This window comes from Fibroporia radiculosa, assembly GCF_000313525.1.
Source record: "Fibroporia radiculosa TFFH 294 genomic supercontigs, scaffold3508, whole genome shotgun sequence".
Lineage (NCBI taxonomy): Eukaryota > Fungi > Basidiomycota > Agaricomycetes > Polyporales > Fibroporiaceae > Fibroporia > Fibroporia radiculosa.
This window is the reverse complement of record NW_012133387.1, coordinates 19,482-40,322: the sequence shown is the minus strand read 5'-3', so window position 1 is coordinate 40,322 and position 20,841 is coordinate 19,482. Positions and strand designations below refer to the sequence as shown.

General features: G+C 54.9%; 5 protein-coding genes across 5 annotated transcripts; 3 read left to right on the top strand and 2 right to left on the bottom strand.

Annotated features, from left to right (window-relative positions):
• Nucleotides 1–2,342: 2,342 nt before the first annotated feature.
• Nucleotides 2,343–5,205, top strand: FIBRA_04830 (uncharacterized protein; the record flags this gene model as incomplete). The annotated part of the gene is made up of 11 exons (XM_012326616.1): nucleotides 2,343–2,677; nucleotides 2,734–2,794; nucleotides 2,868–2,879; nucleotides 2,940–3,119; nucleotides 3,164–3,324; nucleotides 3,576–3,829; nucleotides 3,885–4,217; nucleotides 4,278–4,330; nucleotides 4,384–4,497; nucleotides 4,556–4,966; nucleotides 5,029–5,205. The coding sequence occupies 11 exons, from the start codon at nucleotides 2,343–2,345 to the stop codon at nucleotides 5,203–5,205; spliced, it is 2,091 nt and encodes a 696-aa protein (XP_012182006.1).
• A 2,607-nt stretch (nucleotides 5,206–7,812) lies between these two features.
• On the top strand, nucleotides 7,813–8,277 carry FIBRA_04829 (uncharacterized protein; the record flags this gene model as incomplete). The annotated part of the gene is made up of 2 exons (XM_012326615.1): nucleotides 7,813–7,830; nucleotides 7,894–8,277. 2 exons carry the CDS (start codon nucleotides 7,813–7,815, stop codon nucleotides 8,275–8,277), a joined length of 402 nt encoding a protein of 133 aa, XP_012182005.1.
• Nucleotides 8,278–9,448: 1,171 nt separating this feature from the next.
• On the bottom strand, nucleotides 9,449–9,964 carry FIBRA_04828 (uncharacterized protein; the record flags this gene model as incomplete). Its single annotated transcript, XM_012326614.1, has 2 exons — nucleotides 9,449–9,845; nucleotides 9,903–9,964. The coding sequence occupies 2 exons, from the start codon at nucleotides 9,962–9,964 to the stop codon at nucleotides 9,449–9,451; spliced, it is 459 nt and encodes a 152-aa protein (XP_012182004.1).
• Nucleotides 9,965–12,226: 2,262 nt separating this feature from the next.
• On the bottom strand, nucleotides 12,227–15,004 carry FIBRA_04827 (uncharacterized protein; the record flags this gene model as incomplete). The annotated part of the gene is made up of 10 exons (XM_012326613.1): nucleotides 12,227–12,410; nucleotides 12,529–12,624; nucleotides 12,698–12,783; nucleotides 13,694–13,864; nucleotides 13,917–14,242; nucleotides 14,299–14,388; nucleotides 14,449–14,618; nucleotides 14,714–14,832; nucleotides 14,889–14,948; nucleotides 14,996–15,004. The coding sequence occupies 10 exons, from the start codon at nucleotides 15,002–15,004 to the stop codon at nucleotides 12,227–12,229; spliced, it is 1,311 nt and encodes a 436-aa protein (XP_012182003.1).
• A 2,761-nt stretch (nucleotides 15,005–17,765) lies between these two features.
• FIBRA_04826 (uncharacterized protein) lies at nucleotides 17,766–18,361 on the top strand (the record flags this gene model as incomplete). The annotated part of the gene is made up of 2 exons (XM_012326612.1): nucleotides 17,766–17,824; nucleotides 17,893–18,361. The coding sequence occupies 2 exons, from the start codon at nucleotides 17,766–17,768 to the stop codon at nucleotides 18,359–18,361; spliced, it is 528 nt and encodes a 175-aa protein (XP_012182002.1).
• Nucleotides 18,362–20,841: the final 2,480 nt, after the last annotated feature.

The following is a 20,841-nucleotide window of genomic DNA, read 5'->3' as shown; positions in this document are numbered from 1 at the left end:
AAACCCCACGACGGGCCCCCGTCGTGTTCGCGGCGGGGCCGGGGGGATGGGGTGGCGCCTCCCCCTGCGAGGCCGCGACAGGGCGAGCGTGCGCGTCCTCGCAAGGGGGACGTGGCGGCGATTGTGAATCGGATGACTGCACTAGGTGGGGTCCGGAATATGGGGAGGACACTGGAGGGCTGCCCGCCGGCGGCGGTCGCTGGAGCGGGTGGCAACACGGGTGGGATGGCGGCCGTCTATGAGCGGGGGGGAAGGCGCCGCATGTCGTGTGGGGCGATATGCGGACGTAGCTTGTTGGGTTACCCCCATCCGCAAGTGCTCTCGTCCGAGACAGAAAGAAGTTCGTCGATTTCTATCTGCGCATTTGGGACTTGATGCGTGGAAATTAGATCTGTGGGCCGGATTGCGACGAGTGTGCGGCGTGTGATCTAGCTGCTTGCAGATACATCACGTTGATACGTGGAATGATGAGTTGTCCAGTGTCTGGTCGTGCCCACGTAGAGTCAGGTATGGCAAAGCTTTGACTGCGGATAACAGCTCACCGTTGTTATCTCGATTCGAACTTTTGTCCCCCTGTAGAATCATATAATACACTTGATGCAGTCCTAAAGAAAATAGAGAGCATCTGATGGCTTGGCCAGTGAAACCGCTGTGATCTCCCAGCCTCGGAGCCAGCCACTACATGTTCGGTGATACGACTTGACTTGGTGCATCATTTTCGAGATTGCTGTAAGGGGCCTGGCGGAGGGCCACGACAGGTTGCATGCCCAGCCCGCTGACGTCATTTGGCTGACAACCCAAAGGGCAGCGGAGACAGGACAGCAACCAGTTATGGTCCCAGCCAGTGTCGCCTGACCCAATTCATTCGAGGCAATCTCCTGGCTCCTGTCGGTGTCAGCGGTTTCCTGTGAAGGACATTCCGACGCCACGTATAAATACGCGGTGGACCACTCGAATGGGCTCCGCCTCCTTCCCTCGTTCTTTGCTTTCCTCAGCCGTGCGCTGCGCCCGACGGGAGCGAAACTGCGCGGGTGGCCCGACGCCTTCAAAATCGAGGCTGTGCGTCATCTGACGAGCCATTCGAGCCGCCCAGGGCGCGTGACCCGCGAGCTACGAGACGGTCCAAGTTGGCACAGTCGCCAATCCGTTCTGGAGCGTGATCGGCCTCGCCCCGCGGTTGCGATTGTCGTGCGCGGCCTCTGGTTTCCGCGTGCGCGCGACCCGGCGCGACGTGGATCGTCGACGGGTTAATATCTGATTGTGGAGACGCCTTCGCTGGCTGGTGGCCGCCGCAGGATGGGGGTCATGGGCGATCGGCGGTGGCAGCGAGTACGTACGGGACGACTCCGCGTGCGTGCGCGCGCAGGCCCCGGGACGCAGCGACGGCGGGCCGGGGTCGTCCCGTCGGTGGATGTAGGGGGGGTGTACGTGTACAGTGCGCCCGGTGTGTGCGTTCGTGATCGCATGTGTGCTGCTTATCAGTCTTCTATCTCGTCCGACGCAGCTCGATCCAAGCGTGGGGGTGGGGATTGCTCCGTTGGAGGAGCTCGCCGAGGTCTTTTGGAGGGCAGAGGGTGCGCGATGCGGGCCGAGTGGTGGACGAGGAGGTGGCAGCGGGGAGATGCTCATCGCGGCATTGCCCAAGGTGGGGGATTCGCCACTCTTTACGGGGGATAGCTGTTCATCCCACCGGCGGTGGTGGATGGGTCCGTGTAGACTGCCGGCACGAGGTAGGGGCGGATCCTGCGAAGGGAGAGTTGGATTTGTTTCACCGCCGTGGAATGCGCTCTCGTTATGGTGGGCGAGCGTGTGGACAGAGATACTGACATGCTGATGCTGGGACTCTCACCTGAGTCACCCCCACCTCCGCGTCTCGTAAAGTTCTCAGGCGAGGAAAGCCCACCCCGCACAAGGCTCGGAAGGGGCGGTCGGCAGATGTGGGGTGCAGCAGAGAGTCACACTGGCTGTCAGGATGATCCGGAGGAGTAGAGTATATGCGCGGTGAGCAGGCAACGGGTGGGGGGAGTTGCAACGTCCGGATGAGCAGGAGCCGGTGCCGAGGGAGGCCGAGGAAAAACAAACAAGACGGCCGGTTCTGACGAGACGGATCAGATGGGGCGAGCGCGCAGGCGAGTGACGGCAGACGGGCGCCAATTGGAGGAGGAGGAATGCGAGATCGGTGCAGTCTGAGAACCCTGCCGCGCCCTTGCTCCACCCACTCGCAGGACCTGGTGGGACACCCATGCGGTCCACCGCGCGACAGGCCACCTATCGTACATCCTCGCCCCTTCGGGTTCCAGGTCCGACGAGGAGGAGGAGAGGCCCCGAGGCTCCGTCCGAAAATGCTCGCGAAATTTCTGCCTGCACCGTCGCGCTCGTCCGCCGCTGTCAGGCGGCTGGGGAGAGGCTGGCCCGGAGAGCCGATCGCACTCCACGGGGGAGGCCCCGTCCTCGTCGGCTTCCTGCATGATGTCACGCTCATCTCGCCTCCTCCCCCACTTTATAAATCCCCGTCCATTTGTCCGTCCGACCCCGTCCTCCCTTCGTCTTCTGCTGCTGCTGTTGCTCCTCCCTCACCTCCAACTCGTCACTTCCTCCTCCCCCGACGCTCCGCCTTCCTCTTCCTCCCCCACAATCCCAGGCCAACTCAATCCACAATGGCCGTTCTCTTCTACATGTACGCATCCTCCTCACTCTTTCCCTCCGCTCCGTCTCATTCTTCTCCCTCTGCAGGCAGGGCGTGCCCATCGGCTACATGGCCATCGCCCTCGCCGTCCTCGCGTCCATGGGTGGTGTGAGTCCCACCTCTCTCCAATCAACATTAATCTCACACGCAGGCTGACACGCTTTTTCGCGTCATCATATAGTTCATCTTTGGGGTAAGTCATCTCATCACTGCCCGGCAACGGCTCCCTCGGGGATACATCCCATCGCCGCAGCACATCGACCGTGTCCGTCAGCCGCGCGCCTTCATGTCTCCATCATTCCGCTTCGGAGCTGCATTTCCGCGCACTCGCTCGCCGCTCCAACGGCTAACGCCTCACCTCCCATGCCCAGACTCCCTCAGCGTAGCGTCGGATCCCCGACCAGCCGTCCTACCTCCACCAGCCTCTCACCCCGTTTGTTCTCGGTTCGCTGACCGCGTTTTTTTTCTTCTTCCTAGTATGACACAGGCCAAATCTCCGACATTCTCATCATGCCAAACTTCCTCGAGCGTTTCGGCACGCCTGGCCCACAAGGCTACTCGTTCGGTATCGTGCGCGAGGGCCTGATCGTCGCCCTGCTCAGCATCGGCACGCTCGTCGGGTCCCTCCTTGGAGCGCCGTGAGTGTCTTCTCTTCGTTTCCCTTCCCACCCCGCATTCGGCCTCTGTGCCAGTCCACCTTGTGTGGTGCTGTGGTATCGATCCGTCATCTCTCTTGCATTCGGAATCCATGCGCAGCCTAATTTATCCATCCACCGATCTACATGGATCGTCCCTCGCACGCTGATGCCATGCTATACTTACCCCTCCCACCGAGATTACCCCACACTCCTCCCCGCTTTTGTCACACGCGTGCTCATTCCTTCCCCAGAACCGCTGACTTTCTCGGGCGTCGCTATGCGATGTCGGCAGAGTGCCTCGTGTTCTCCATCGGAGTCATCGTCCAGATCACGTCGACATACTCGTGGCAGCAGTTTGCCGTCGGGCGGCTCATTTCTGGACTGGGTGTCGGATCTCTCAGTGCAGCGGTACCCATGTACCAGGCAGAGACTGCACCTAGTCAGATTCGCGGTACGTTGACAGCGACCTACCAGTTGTTCATCACATTCGGTATCCTCGTCGCCTGTGAGTCCCATCCCCACCCGTTTGTTATGCTCGACTGTTAACTAGCAACACCTAGACTGTATTTCCATCGGGGCGCGCGACATCTCCGGCGCCGGCTCATGGCGCACGGTGGTCGGCATCTCGTTCGTGTGGCCGGCAATCCTCGGCTTTGGAATCCTCTTCATGCCAGAGTCGCCTCGCTGGCTCACGCGTCAGGGCAGGTATGACGAGGCGCGGCGATCCCTCGCGCGTGCACGCGGTATCTCCGTCGCTGAGGCACAGGAACACTTCGTCATTCAGCGCGAGATGGAGGAAATGCGCGAGGCGGTAGAATTCGAGAAGGGCGTGGAGGCAGGCTGGTTAGACTGCTTCACGCTGGAGAGGAAGCAGCTGTACAGAACGTGTCTGAGTGCGTTTTCCCATCTACGCGTCTCGCTGATGTTTGTGCTGACTTGCCACATGATTGCAGTTTCGACGCTGCAGATGTTCCAGCAGCTGACGGGTGCCAACTACTTTTTCTACGTCAGTCATATTTCTCTTTCAACCGGGGTTATTTTACTAAAGGCGATGTTCAGTATGGCGCGACGGTCTTCCAATCTGTCGGTATCAGCGACTCGTACGTCACGCAGATTATCCTCGGCGCGGTCAACTTTGGTTGCACGTTCGGCGGCCTCTACGTAATGGAGAGGGTGGGTGTTCCTCAGAGTGTCGCTCATGCCATGACACTGACCATGCTGCCGTCTACAGTTTGGCCGGCGTTTACCTCTTATCATCGGCGGCATCTGGCAATCTTGCTGGCTGTTCGTGTTTGCCGCCGCCGGTACCGCGAAGGATCCATCCACCAACGAGGGCATCGGCAAGCTGATGATAGTCTCCGCGTGTCTGTTCATCCTCGGGTACGCAATGACCTGGGCGCCGGGCGTGTGGATCCTCGTCGGCGAGACGTTCCCCACGCGCACGCGCGCGAAGCAGGCCGCGATCTCGACGGCGAGCAACTGGCTGTGGAACTTCCTCATCGCGTTCTTCACGCCATTCATCACCAAGGCGATCGCCTTCCGGTACGGGTTCGTCTTTGCGGCGTGCAACCTGACGGGCGCGATCATCGTGTACTTCTTCCTGTACGAGTCGTCGGACCTCTCGCTGGAGAGCGTCGACATGGTGCGTCGTCTCTGTTTGCCGGGGGTTCTTCTTTCGTTGCTGACGGCCGGTGGCGCGCGCAGATGTACAGCGACCCCACGTGCAAGCCGTGGACGTCGCGGACGTGGGCGCCCGCGGGGTTTAACTCGCGCGCGGACCTCATCGAGCAGAGCCGCGCGGCGGAGGCGCACAAGCCGCTCGCGACAGCGACCGAGGAGCGGCTCGAGAAAGCAAGCGACAATTTACCCGCGAAGGTCTGAGCCGGGTCGCCCGGCGGTTGCGGGCTGCGTGCTCAGCAGACGGCGTGCCGGTGTGCATTGTTGCTAGAGTGGGTGGAGGGCGGGTGCTGTGTGAGTTAGACTCTAGAGTCTAGACGGAGCGGTGCGAGGGAGGGAGGGGGGGGGAGAGACGGAAAGTATGGTGTACGATCAACGCTAAACGCAAACGCTCGACTATCTTATGTTATATCTTAATCCTGCAGTCGTCTCGATGTCATGATGTGCGTGTATGTACGAGTAGTGCGGCCGGCGGCGGCTGCTTTGGACGGCGTTTTGAGTCTGCTCTGAATGCACGGCGCGGTTCGTTTGTAGTTGGAGGAGCCGCGCTCGTCTGGGAAATATTAACAGTTGCATACCATTTGCACCGTCAGTTTGCTGATATGTCCTCCTCCGCCTTGGGATCCATACCAGGGCGCCACGCTCTCAGCGATGCGAGACCTTTGCCCGAGGATCCTTGGCGATCTCCTCGATGGCATCCAAGTTGGAGAGCGTGGACCTTCGTCTCCAGCGGCCGGGCGGTGGCAATGCCCGTCCGTCCGTCCGTGTGTATCCGCCACCGATCCCACGTACTGCAACGACGTCGGGTGTACACAAGTCATGCATGTGCATACTCGGCAGCGACGCGTGAGTGGCCTCCTCAGCTGGCTCAACATTCTGCCCGTGCCTATTTGCCTGGCGCCCCAAGCAGAAGTTGGGCCACAGTCGAGCTCAGGCCGACGGCGTTGCTAACCAAGCTCGAGTCCAGAGAAACGGACCGTCCGATCGGGTCTATCGCAGCCAGGGCTGTTCGCACTACAGGCACACGTGTGCTCGTCCGGACTCAAGTGCCACCGCGCGCGGAGACTCGACGTCGCCCGGCGCACGACGCTGGCGGAGCGGGCTGGCTCTCTCGTGCTGGTCTTGACCGCGCCCTGCCGTGGGTCACTCGAACCGCACCCCTTGTGGTCGGCAGGCTACGGTGTCCCGAATCCAGCAGAGAGCGCGGAGGCCGGCCGCGCACGGTCTTGACTTCTCGCGCGCCGGAGCGAGCGATGCCGCCCGTGGATGCACGGAGACCGGGAGGGGGAAGCAATACCGGATGATGTTTGCCCGAGCGCGAGCGCTCTGGGACATAATGCACAAGTACCCGGACCAGGCCCATCGCGGCGCGGACAGCGTCGTTCCGGACGCCCGCCCCGTGCGCGGAGCTGGCCGCCAAAAACGACCGTGTGTGTCTTGCCGGACGGTGCCCGCCTCACGAGATCTAGAGTCGTGCGCGCGCGCGACGAGAGACACGTATGCCTGTGCACCAGCCGCAGCTATCAGAGACAGAAAACTCGCGCTGCTTCGTTCGTACCACCGCTGGGTTTCGGGGGATAGGTGGCACGACGGACACCGGCCGCAGTCGACTTCTGCCTATCCGATGGGGGTGGGGTTAGAGGGGCGCACGCTCCGTGCGTAGCTGGAAGTCCGAGGCGCGCGACGCCGGGGGGGGAGGGGGGGAGGGTCTGGGAGATTTGTCCATCTTTCAATTGGCGGAGCCCGTAGTATGTCTCGATCGATCCTCAGCCTGTCATTCGCAAAGAGCCGCATCCCTTTCCCAGCAGTCATCCGCACCTCGACACTCTGGAGGGGACGACGTCGGATGCGCCTCCGATTCGAGGGGAGACATGCGCAGCGCCCTGGACCTCCCACTGGTAGGACAAGCTTAGAGCAGGTCTGATTTTCTGCGTATGGGAAGGTCGAGAGGCCACCGCTTGGCTCAGTAGCCTGCGCTATCTGGGCGTAGCGACCAGACTCAGATGGTGGCTCTGGAGTTGGGACAGAGGTCAATTACTGAGTCCACAGTGACACCGTTCATAAGTCGTACTCTATTAGTCTGTGCTCATGGCGCCTAATGAGGATGAGCCCGGCACCAAAACTCGCTATGGGTCGCTAGCCTGGTCATATCCTGTAGATCAAGGGTTTCCGAGACAAACACCACAGTCCGAGTGATTCCAGCTCAAGGATGATCTAGAATTTAGAGATACACACACAGGGAGCTGGGTAGACGTACGTCTTCAATTTCGCCGGCTCGTCTGAGCTTCCGCAGAGTCTCTATACCTTCTGCTGCAACACTCCCCACATTCGGACTCTTTCCGCCATCGTGGCGCTGAGTTGAGCTGGACGAGCTCGTCGCGGAGATCCTCTTCGAAGAGCGCCTTGTCATCGCGGTGCCAGCACCTAAATGCGGGGTGACCCTCGGCGATGTCGCTCGCGGTCCACACAATACGGAGCTAGTCGACTTTGCGCTGGGTCTCGTTTGCGCAGAGGATGCAGAAACGAAATCCTAGGGGTACTACCCGTCTATGGTATAAAAGCAGACAGCGTCGCGCGCTCCAAGCCACTCCGGTGGAGCCACCTCCGAAAGACGCTGTATCACACAGACTGTCATAGTCCATTCAGAGTATTATATTTCGTCCTCCGAGCCTTTCACGACCTCTCTCCCAGCCCAGGTGCAGCTCCGTGTTGGTTGGTCATATCCGTCCCATCCGCACAAAGGGTCTGGAGCAGGCATTCAAGAGGGCCCATTTCCCGCTTTCGACGCGCGCCTCCGCGTTTTCCACCGCAATGACTACCGCAGCTACCGTACGTGTCTCCAGTCCCTCCTTCAGCACATCTCACCCCGTTCACTGGTCTGCACCTGGGCAGGCCCCGCAGGTATCGTGCCGCCTGCCTCAGGCCGTAGTCGTCTCTAACGTTACCCAGGATAACACCAACGGCGTGTCTGCGTCCGGTGCGCCCGTTCCGGTCGGATGGTCCGCCGACATCGTCCTCTACGACACCGTGCGCGAGATGCTCGCCGAGTCGACCGGGCTGGCGGTCGACAGCGTCGAGCTCGTCGAGCTCGCCGGCCCCCGCTATGTCTTCCGCTCTGGCGAGGACCACTATATTTACAACAGTATCAGCCAGGACGGGGCGCGCATCACGACCTCGCACGGCAGAGATGCAGTGTTCAAGGAGCTGGCGGAGGACTTTGACGGGATACGGTATGAAGTGCTGGAGGTGTCGAACGACGGCGACCTTGAGCGTTGACTGTGAGTCTATCGAGGCGCGGAGCCTGGGCGGAGACGTGTGTCGCTGTTGTACGATGAATTCGTGGTCTGGGTGAGATGTCTCCTTTGTTCCGTTGCTGTATTCCTCCGCGCTCGTACTTTCTTCTCGACTAGGACTTACATGTATTTGTGTGTCCTTCGAGCTTTGGACCCTGTGGTCGGCGACAGTTCGTCTCGTACCCAAACGTGTCAGATCAGTGACAAGTGACAGTGCTTATTGACGACTCGTAGGAGCCCGAGAAAGTCTCTCATGCGAATAGACAAGGCATTGCACAGCTGATGGCCGGCCACGCCTCGCTTCGAGAGATGACTACATACATAGTTAGTTCCATCAAGAGGGCAAGACGCACCTGAAGCAAGCGGCTCCGATGTAGCCCTAGATATGGGTCACGCGATCCTAGCACGAGCCATCCAAGCTCATCCAAGTGTGGGGCTGTCTAAACGTCACCTTCTGGCCAGTGGCCTTTGACCTCACGTACATGTTGGGCGCCGGTGAACATTATGTTATGAATTTGCCTGCGCGCTCTGTAATTTCTGTAGAATATGCCAAGGAGACCGGATGGACATTCGGTGCAGCCATAGCATTCCTGAACTTGCTAGTGCGTCGTTCTTCTCTGGCCATTCAAATGACTCCGTATCCACCAGTACCTCTCGCACTGGCCGATGTACCACAGTGAGAAGCTTACAAGAGTCTGGCACAGAAAGGGCTCAAATGTCCACCGATCCCTTTCTGTGCCAGACTATATATCTTTCTTTACATCAAAATGCCCCCGACGGGAATCTGGTTTACGACAATTCATCGCTCGACTCTTGCGTTTCTTGATACCGCGCATCATATGATGGAGGGATTTCTTCTCATAAGGGGCGCCTCGTCCTACCAGCGCACCTCAATAAATGAAGATGCCAGTGTGTACTATAGTGTTTGGAAAGGACGAGTTGGCGCTATCATCAGTGCCTCTCACAAGAGTCACAACCGGCCCTCTCTCCTCGACAAGACCTCTGACCAATCCCATCTCCCGGGCCTGCATCGGCCTCGTCACAGTCGCTTATATAGACAAGAGCCCTCAGAAATCGATGCTTATTCGTAGAATACAAACAACAAATTACACAACACAACGCTTCATTGCTACTATACCCGACCCACTGGCCCCTCAGTCCAGCTCAGCATCAAGCAATGCACGCACCAAAAGCGCACGAGTGCGGTGCCAGGTGTCGCGGCTGCTACCGTCGCGATCGGGCTCACTGCCCTGATGGGAGAATCGCCCTTCCTCGCCACGGCCATATTGTCCCACCTCGGCATCTTCAGCAAACATTCTCCTTGCGTGCGGGAGTGGAGGGAGTGGCTTATTGCGATTCGATGGTGGCTTTGGCCTAGGCTGATCAAAGGGATTTGGGAGTTCATCAAATGAGGTGGGCCGATTGTCTGCCTGTGAGTACACATGCTGGTCTGGGTAGTGATTGAGGCGGTGGTAGACCTCCTGTTGGAGCAAGTGACTCTTTAACGCCTGGGGCTTGTCTGGGACTTTAGGCTTCCTGGAGCCGCCAGCTCTACGATTGCCGATGCGTCAAGTCCGGATTACACCATAGAGGCACAAGCGCACTCACGAGATGGCAAAGGCGGGAGCGATGACAAGAGACCCCAACCCAACGACTGTCGAAACGCGCATTACAATAATAGTAAGAGGCGTAGTTTGTCGTGAATCGTAAACGAACGGCTCAAGTCAAGCTGCAGGTAGCCTTTCAGCATATAGAAGTAATAAAAAAATGGGACAACACTCACTATCCAGTACCTGAACTTGGGGAAATGGGCGAGCACAGATCAACTGGGGGCTGAAGAGCCTCGTTGACATCAATGGACGCATTTTATGCTGGTCTCTATGGCCGTTCTCCCGGCCAAGCACTGCTTTCCACAGACATGGAATCTTGAATAATATGTTGCACTTTGGTGAAACCATTGATGGCAATATCTCAGACTTGCCGTAGATAATCACGGTAGTCACGGGTTGCAAGAGTTCCACTCCTGGATGGACCTGCCAATTAGACTCACAGGCCAGTTGGACTTAGAAGCGGAGTTCAAAAGTCAGAACAGCTGGGTACGAGCCTACCTGCCAATGTTTCATCCCAACCACGAGACTCGGGAGAGGAATCGCGACGGCGACCGCTTTGTCTTCTTCCAGATGGTTGCGAGCGTCGTGCGCTGAACTAAGTACGTATTCGCCCAAACACCAGACAGCCAGAACTTGACCGCGATCACGGCCCAGATAAACTTGAATCTGGTGTCGGATGAACTACTAGTCACTTACTGCCTACTGTATGTAGCACCATCGTGATGCGAAGCTCCCTGATCTCTGCGATTGGTGAGCTTGCGCATCTTGCTTTTTTCAAATTCGAGAACTCGGAGTTGCCGACACGAATCTTTGTGTAAATGAACCACTCACGTCTCGCCTGCTGCTTCTCTAAACCACTGATGACCGGCAAGTCTGGAAGCGAGCCGCATTTGATAATAATAATCGAACATTCTCACCGCGGACACCACCTTGCTCGCGCTTGTCCTATACCGTCGTGGACTGCATTGCTGTAAAGTTGACTACTTACGGTGAGTTTCCTATGCCTCCTCCTTGAAGGCTCCTTCCCTCCAAATGCCGCCTGTCCGAACTCGGCTGCCTCCCAACTGCCTTCGCACCGCAGCCTCCCGTCTTCGCGCTTCCTACGACCTGACACGCTCGCCCCTGCCAGGCGGCAGTGGTCAATCCGCTTTGCTCGAGGATAAGTGGGAGTTACTACCTTTACTTCAAAGTTGACGCCCACGTTCGGAAATTACGCGGCCACCGCCGATGGAGGTGAGAGGACTAGCACGGGTGAACTCAAGTAAATGCAGAGAGACCGGCTCATCGCGGCCAGGGGTGCTCTTAACGTATTGCACGACGCGCGCATTCATAAACATTAGCGACTCGGTGTGCGGTGAAACGTTCACCGACGCGACGACGACTGCCTGACTTCAGCTCTCATGAGAGCAGTCGGGCATGGACAGAGGGGCAGACGCCGCGGAGCAGAGCTTGCAGGAGACGCATGCCGGGAGAAGACAACTCCCCAAGGCAGTGACTGAGATCGCCATCACCATGCAGTCTGGCGACTCAGTCCGTCAGAAATGCTCGCTGCATATGGCAGGAAATGTTTGAAGATGCACGCGAGGACGAACTGTCTCGTTGAGATGTTCCTACCGCGCAGGAGTTGGCGGAAGCCTGAACAGTGAACTCGGCCCTTGTAAAGTGGCTTCACGATGTTGATGCGATGCCTGCGACTGAATTATTGTTCGAGTCTGCCGACGAAGCGAAGTCTTGGGGTCCCCACAACAAGGACGACGCACGGGGCGGATCATCCGGTGGCGAGGCCGCTCTGCTCGCCGTCGGCGGGAACAGTGCGGGTTCGGTCAGGGAATCTTCGTGAGCGTTGTGCTGTTGAGAGGTGCGTACGAAGATGCATGGTCTTCCGGCGAACATATGGACTGTGAGGGAACGTCTGGAGAAGGTGCCCGAAGGCATGAAGAGCATCCAAAGGCTGTTCAAAGAGAAAGAACAAGTGTATGTGCTTCTAGACTTTGACTTGGTTGTTACTAGCCATTCTCGTTGACGTCATCGTATATATGGCCTTCAACCAGTTCAATTGACAAGTTATGTGTCCTTATGATATCCGAACCAATACTGTCTTAAAAGAAAGGGTGAATGTTGCACAGCGTCGGATATTGTCATAGATTCTTCTCGCATGGTGTCAATAACGATAAAAAGGTACAACGACAGCGCAAGATCGACAAATTAGATCGGAGATAAATATTCTCAATAAATTCGAAGCGTAGCACAAATACACCAAGATGTGGTCGCTGGCGTCTGTTCATAGCATTTGTCGATCCTGATGAGCACTCATGCGCTCGTTCACTGCGCACTAGTAGTCTTCTTCATGCCAAATGCGTGTGTGACACCCGAGACGGTTCCATGTCTGTCCCTGCTCTCGATTTCGGAATGGTGGGTCGAGTGAATGGACTCGGCAGAGTGTGAGCGCAGGCTCGCACCAGGGCCGGGGCCATACGTTGAGTGCTTGTATGCGTTGACAAAGCCCCTATGCACCCGAACAGATGGGTGCGCGGAAAGACACAAGAAGAGCCAGAGCGTAAATGAGAAAAGCACGGGTGTACACAATCAGAAAAAGGGCTAGCAGAAGAGACAGATACACGCACCGCTGTGTGGCGTCAAGGTAGTCGTCGCGGTCCATGCGCTTTTTTGTCTTCACGGACATGCCTTGCCTGGAGATATCGACGCCACGGTTTTTCAGCCTGTAAAACGAGATGAATAACACAGACGAGGCGGGTCAGCCTGAGGCATATAAAGGAGACGCAAAGAACGCACGATTCCTTCGTCGCCTGTACTGCGCTGCGTGTCGCCTTGTTCATGTACAGCAACGCACAGACGATGGCGGCCGCTATGGATAGCGTCTGGGAGCACGTCAAGGAGTGCATAAGTGCGGACAGAACTCAGGGGGAAGGCGTACGAGGGTCAGGGAGAGAAAATCAATCCTATCAAACGCGAATTGACCCCTAAGCCTCTCCAGGTAAAAGGGAAACACGCACCAGTTTGCCATAGCAATTCGCGAAATCCAAGAAGGATGCACAAAATTTTTTGCAAAACCGTCTCTAGACAAAAGCAGTTCTCCTTTGACTCCGCAAAGCGTTGTCAACGAACGGTGATGGGAGACCTTCGAGCAGGAGTAGTCGTCGGCAGTCGGAGAGCTCGTGAGCGGAAAAATATTAAGACAGAGAGCGTGGGTGTAGAGTAGGAGGGGTAGAAGGGGAGTGTGTATATACGCAGGGAGAGGGAACAAGAAAAGCTGGGCGGCGGCAGTGCTCGCCTGTGTCCCACTGATGATCGCATTTGGGCGCATCCGAAGCGCTCGAGGGCGGCCCGCCTGAGATATGTCGGTCTCCCCGCCACCACATGCGCATAGATAGATTCACTGTCTAATCTGGCTTTACACAAGCACCACCAACTCTTAGCATTTTGCCATGTAGCAGGCCGGTTGATCTCTGAACCACTACGGGTGCAGCAACAATACGCTTACTCCCCGGCAGGCTAGTCCACTTGGATACGTAGGGGCACTGCTTTACTGTCGATTAATATTATCTTGATAGGCAAACGCTAGTACTCAGAACAAGGGGTGCACATCTACAAGCTGGATCGCTTGGATTCGGTGACGCTTGGTGGGTCGCAAATACTATGAGAGAATAAAAAGTAGCATCCCACACCAACAAAGCAGTCACGACTTCAACTCGTCATATCGCTCACGCATTCCCATATGCCCTTGAGGTTCTCCTTCCACAATGTGACTTTTCCATCGCCACAGCTTACCGCTAAAATGTTGCCCGTAAGGCTCCATGATACGCGCCAGACGACATCCGGGAACTTCCCAGACGCAGGCGCCCCGCCCGCCGGCACGGTCAGCGCAGATGACGGGTCGAGCGCCGTCTTCGCCCAAGACGACGTTGGGGTATCTTTCGTCCAAATGAGCACAGTCTTGTCCTGCATCGGGCAAGATGAGATGTGCAGTGTCTCAAGAAACATATTCACGCACCTGGGAAGCAGTGGCAATATAGCTCCTCGGCAGGCCGATATTCGGTGCCCAGGCGACGTCACGCACCCAGTCAGTATGCCCATCAAGAACCTCCTCTTCGACCCATGCCTGCGTGTCGTCACGGAACCCCCAGATCTTAACGAGGTTGTCGCAGCCCGCGCTCGCAAAACGCTTCACACTCTGCGGCGCAGCAGGTGGCTGCCCTGGGAGCGTCGTGCCCGACTGTGGTGCGATGAGTGAGCCAGGCTGCACGGCGGGCGCCCACGAGACGGCATTGCAACCGATGGCATGGCCCTCGAAGACATCCGCGCCCCATTGGCCATCGTCTGCGACACGACGGAGACGTGAGGCCTGGATGAATGCACAGTGCATACATACGCACTTTTGAATGTCAGGACAGAAATTGTTCCATCCGAAGACGCGCATGCGAGGATGGCACCGAGTTCGTGGGGTGCCCACGAGACAGAGTTGACTGTATGCGTGTGTCAACAGTTATGCAGAGAAAGCATGGGAGGGACAAAATGTTGCACACCTGACGCTTTATGTAGTGTATGCTCCTTAATCTTCGCCCACCCTCCCGCAGACGGACCTTGTGCTGGCTGTTCTTTCCAAATTATTACTTTGCCATCATACGAGCATGATGCCAGTATGTGTCCAAACTTTGGGTGTGCCCAGGCAACCTGCCACACAGGTCCTGTGTGCCTTTTCAAGGTCATAGCCCAAATTCACGTTCGATGTGACATTCAATACATAAGCATATTAATAAAGGGTGTACGTATGGCAGAAAGTGCACTCACCCTTTGAGCGTTTGCACCGCCTTCGGGGGCTCCCCATCTACCACGTCGAACACTCGCACCGTTCGGTCAGAAGAACACGTCGCGAGTCGTTTGCCGTAGTAGTCAAGCTGGGCATCGTGCTGCAATACATTCAGTCTTCATAAAGACGCGTCCCCGCGCAGTGAAGCAGACGTACAATCATGTCCTCATGGCATGTTTCTATCGGGGCCGGGTCCGCCGCATTTGTTGTGGACGGCTGTGAGGAGACAGTTCAGCAGAGTAGGAAGAACGGGAAGGGTATACTTTCACCATTTTGCTCGCAACAGCGTGTATATGGAGGAGGAAGAGGCGACGTGGTCAATGACATTGATTGGTTCGGGACGCCTGGAAAGCGTATCGGATCGATTATCACGTGATTCAGTTCGTTTGGAGCTCAAGCGCTAGCCTCCAAGTTATTGTAACTTAGTAAGTACAGTAAGTACTGTTATCGTGAGCAATTGCCGGAGTTCAGCGGATGGTTCGACCACCGAACTTCGGCAGTTGCCCGGTGTAAGGCGCTGGCCTCCGCTACATGGTCATGTTCACTTCACATCCACTGCGTAGTCGGTCGCCATTGTCTACTATAGCTCGCATCACGTCTCGTTTGTGTCTGACTCTAAGCTGACGTTTTAAACATCGCTGAGAGCTGCGATAACGTAATCCGAGCGAACAATCCAACACCTTCAATATTCAGTTAACCGCGACTCATTGACTGGTTTTTTGTCTGCTGTATATATGCGGGTACTTACAGCTGCTTCCGCCCTCAAATGTGTAGCACCAGAATTTGCAGCATAAAGTGGGTACTCTATTTTGAATTTGCCATACCCGGTCTTGTACTGTGTCTGACTACAATACCAACTTCTCTCTCTCCCTCCCTCCCCCCCCCTCTCACTCTCACTCTCACTCTCAAGTGTACATCTTATACACAGCAGTTCACTGCAATGCTGGCTTGTATCTCTTTCATAAGTCTTCTAATGTCAATTCTTCAGCTCGCCATGAGCAGTTGGACCGATGTGATTTATTGTACTGCTTTCATGTCCATGACTCCGTGCTCCTGGGTGCGCCATTGGAATGCCATCATATCTCAACACAGCCACAATTGCGATTGGGGCGAAACATTCTAGAAACAATCCCTCAGTCCAGCGCATCAAAAAGTGAGCCCAACATGTTTTCAAGAGTGCCGATGCTGATCCCAATCCTCATCTCATCAAAGTTTTCTTGATCACGGAAGCGCTCCTCATCGCCATGACGGATTTTTGATTGTTGTGATGACGGTAAAACTGCTTCTCCTTGTTGTCAGCTGAGACCATATCATAGCCAATATCATAGCCACGAATACTTCTCCTCGGTAGGGTTAGCAGACACTTGAAATCGCCACTCTCAGAGGATTCGGGATAATTTCCCGGATAAACAGGTGGAGAATCTTTAAGGAGTTAAAGCTTTAGAAGGCGAGGATGACGTACTCTGTCGGCCAGGTTTTTCACCAATTCATTGATAGCCACAGCCACAGCCATCTTCATGTCAGCTGAAAGGACTGCGCAACTTGTGGCCATGAGCCTCAGCATAGTCAGCACAGACAGCGAGTGCTTGCTACAGAGCACTTCCAGGATAAGTCGGAATCTTCCCCGCCCTCTTGACCTTTAGGGCCTGTTCGGCATGAAAGCACACGCATGTACTTGTGTGCGCTTCAGAGGTATACGTAAATATGTGCAAATAAACTAGAGTCACGCTCTATATAAGGCAATCACGTACACTCACTCACTTAGACTCGCAGGCCAGTCGGACTCAGAACGCGTCCTCCATTTTCGTCCATGGCTGATGGGAAAGGACATGCGGAGTACGAAAATGCAGAACGCGTTCTGATGAACAGCAGCGGAGTTGGCATTCAGAACGGCTGGGCATGAGCCTACATCCCACAAAGCTCAGTATCAGCACTGTCTTTTCTTTCTGGTGTAAGCAGCAGCTTTCATCCACATTGTTTGCTATCCCCATTCTTGCAGATCCTTCCTATGACTGAGAACCATCATATATCATACCTCAATCTTAACCCAGAGGAAGGCATGGTGGTATTGATAGGATAAACACGAATGGATTCATGATGATCGAGGCATTGCACAACGATGGGCTCCGAGTTTGAACGTTGCGTCACAGCCTGATGGAGGTGACTTGGACATAGTCACACCAGGTCACATATACCAAGTTCTCCGAAAGCACAAGTACACGTTCCCGGGACGTGTGCTTTCATGGCGAACAGGCCCTTAGATCTTGCGATGGATGCAGATTCTTAAGCAGAACACTTGGCGACGATGGCGACGGAACATAGCGGCTTTCGATCATCAATGATGCTCCATGTTAAATGTTACTTGGTTCTTCTGGAGTCTGAGGAGGTCTGAGGACTGTAACAACGGACGACTTCCCGTAGGAAATCCATATCTGGAACTGAAACGTTTATGAAATTCAGCATCGAAACTTTCTGATTGCAGCCAAGTTCTGGCTGCTAGTGACACACGATGCTCGCGACAGATGAGAGAAAGACAAAGGGATCCGCGACCCTAGACTCTTGCGGTTAGAATGAAACATTGGCGGGGAAGATCCATCAAGAAGCGAAATTTTTATGAATTTACTTATCGCGCCTGTGGCTCTACCGTATCTATGAAGCGAGTCCTTGAGATACTGCATTGTCAAGCCATGGGATCACCAGAGTCATAGCTGAAACACTTAGCACCACTGATCTGGACTCGCACCCGAACGAGTCGAACACCGCTCGTTTGCGGGAGGCCCGGCCGCTCAGCCTCATTAGCGCTTGGCCGGGAGACTACTGGTCATCCTATATAAAAGGCGTTCATCTCTGTCGACGATTCAACTTCAGCTCACAGTTGATCTGTGTTTGCCCGTCCCCCACATTTCAGGTACAGGATAGTGAGTCTCTCACGATATTTCATTGCTCTTGTATTGCTGAAACGTTGTTCACAGCTTGAATTGAAATTGCTTCATTTACGATTCACGACAAACGATACCTCTTATAATTATCATCATGCGTGTCTCGATAGTTTTGAGCTTAGGATCTCTTGTCTTGGCTCCTATCGTCGTCTTGTAAGTCTGCTTCCGAACATCAATGGTATCTGTTCTATAATTAGGATTTACCCACTCGAAGATTGTAGGGCCGGCCACTCAAACCCAAACTACATTACAACGGTTCCGAACCTAAATGTGAAACCAGGCCAAACAATTAGCCATGACGATGTAGGACGTTGGGCCTTGAGGGAGCATGCTCGGCTCTATGGCTCCACCTCCGTTTCGCCCCACGGTCGACCAGTGCCACGGCCGTCAGTTAAATCATCCAAGCAGCCAAAGCTTTCATCTGCGCCAGAACGCAAGCCATCAGGTCAATCCTCCAAGGCGCCACAGCTTTCATCTGCGCCAGGATCCCCGCCACCATATAGTCGTTTTGATGTCGACAAGCCGCTTCCTGCACTCCCGGCAAAGTCACAGAAAAGAATGATTGATGAATATGATAATGACGAGGCAGGGCAATTCTACCATGGTGGTGAGCGATCGCGCGACGCTGCTGAACACTACCATTGGCGTCGCACCCTTCTACTGCGCGCTTTGCTTGACGAGCTGGACTAGGCAAATCGCACGTGGGTTGTGGCGGCGTTGACACATTGGAGGAAGTGCCGTCTTGCGCCCGCTGGAACCTTGCTCGACCACACTCTTGAATCGCGCTGCATCGGCTGCGGAGAAGGTTATCTTTTATGTTCATCCGTTTCCGCACATAATTTGTCAACAGTCTAGCACTAGATAGCAGGGATTGAGTTGGGGTTTCTGTGGAGGGAGCTTTACGAAAGAGTATATATAGTGATAATTAGCAGGGTGGTATACATGCTAGTGAATATTGTCACACACCACCACTCTTAAGCTTCTCCCTGTTCAGTCTTTATGCTGCATTATCACATAGCTCTGGTCGCTCGATGAATCGACTATTGCGTGATTTCGATAACAAGCTATTCATGGTCGACTCTTAGAGCAGAAAGAAAAACTGGAGTAAGCGGGGATCGAACCCGCGTCACGTATGTTACCTCTTCACTACAGTCCCGTGTTACCCAGGGTTTTGTCAGACCTCAGTGTCCTAGTAGTCAGCACTCATAGCATGACTTTATTAGTAGAGGACAACAGATTAGAATTGCTGAATGCAAATACAAAGGACTTGTGGAAGAAGATGAGGAGGACATAGATGGTAGATGGTATGTTGGCATGTATAATCTTCCATAAAAATTTTAAACAGAGTATACGGTGCGCACTGGGAGGCAGGCGTCCCTCGGGTGTCGCGGACGCTTATCGGACGACGTGCCACTTGAACAAATAACAAACAACTCCGGAAAGATCCGGTGATTCGAAACGGGAATCACATCATCGACCCGAGAGAGACCTTGTCAAGGAAGGTAATTATGTTGTGTATTTGCCATTGGGTTGTGTTCCATAAATAATGAGCATCAATTTGTGAGGACTAGTTGTTTGAAACTGATGGTGATGATGAGGATACCGTGTGCGGAAAGGGGGCTGTCGTATCTTCATCGTACGCAGTCTTACGCAGTGTGGACGTATTGAAAATCTTTTGGCAGCTCTGCTACACCATCCTTATTCACCCTCCTTCCCTCCATCCTGTCTGGCAGTCTAATTTGAACTCTGGGCGGCGAAAAATGTGTCTCTGAACTTCCAATTAAGCGAACACTTGACAAGGCTTTGATATCTGTACGATGATTCCTGAATTGTAGGTCTACTTTCTCAACAACAAGGCGGCCTCGCCTCGTGTACGCTAACCACGTCGTCACGCAGGCTGAGGAATCGCGGTGTGTCGTTGTCTCCATACAGAGGATGTCTGTGAAGACGAGGAATCACTGAATACTTGGTCGTGGCAAGCCTGCAACCCACATTGGCCGAATGGGTCCATCCGATTCAATATTCCGGAAACGGGAGCAGGGATAGATACGAAATCATCTCGAGTGCGACGCACGCATTTGGCATGAAGACAACCAGTGTACCGCTGTGCATCAGGCGTCGCAATCGATGCAAAATTGGCGCCGATGACTCGGACTAAATCTTGGCGAATTTGTGTTGAGAATAGTAATCCTCGTACTGGCTTGTAGGTTTTGAAATGCAATTATTTGCGCCCTTTTTTGCCGCCTTGACACTAGGTCTCGGTATGTTGAGTATGCTCAAAGGTAATGCATATTGCAGCTGACCGAGACGCAGGGCGGGGCGTGTGGATAAATACAAAGGCCCTTACCCAGCACACCGTCCTCTGCCCTTCCAGTAAATTCTCCACCTCATTGTCTATGCTCCATTCGCTCTCAATCGAACCTGCCGTCGTCACACCATGGTGCGCCCACATGTACGAACACGCTCACCGCTGTGCAATACGTCGGGAGCACCGCCGGTTGCGATGAGCCGGCCTCTGCATCTCCATCCGTGCGAGCCCTCTCGAACATGATCGTACAGTCAAAGTAGTCTTTGAGCGAGGCAGAGGATTTACTGACGGGGGCAGGTGAGTCGATATTCTGTGAGGAGATTGCGATGAGCCAGTGAGAGCGATCGAGTGAGAAGCGGCGATTGAAGGAGAGGAGGAGCATTGAGAAGAGAAAGATGAAGAGGAAGGCCTACGAGATAAGAATTTTTTAAAACGTAGGCGATATTCTGTAGCAGAGAGAAATGATGGATTGCGTCTGCCGGAGATGGCAAGGAGAAAGGGTATACACCGTTCATGAAAAACGACCGCGGTGAGCATCTGAGTGATATTTACATTTTCATAATGAGTGTCAGGAGCGTCTTGTGCGCCAACGTAAGACGTGTTTCCTGCGAAGAGTGCTTGTAAGTGGGACGTTCATCGAGCTATGCTGCGGAGCACGCTGTTAGACAAGTACACAGCGACAGTCAACATGTTTGCATGGTATTGAGAGGTCCTAGTGCAGAACGTATAATACCTAGCAAGGGTTCAATGCCAGATGATGCTCAGGATTGACGACTTCTCGTAAGACATTGATATCTCGAAGTGAGCAGTTTCCAGATTGCGACCGCGATCGAGGCCAGGTTCTGGCTCCTGGACAAGGACG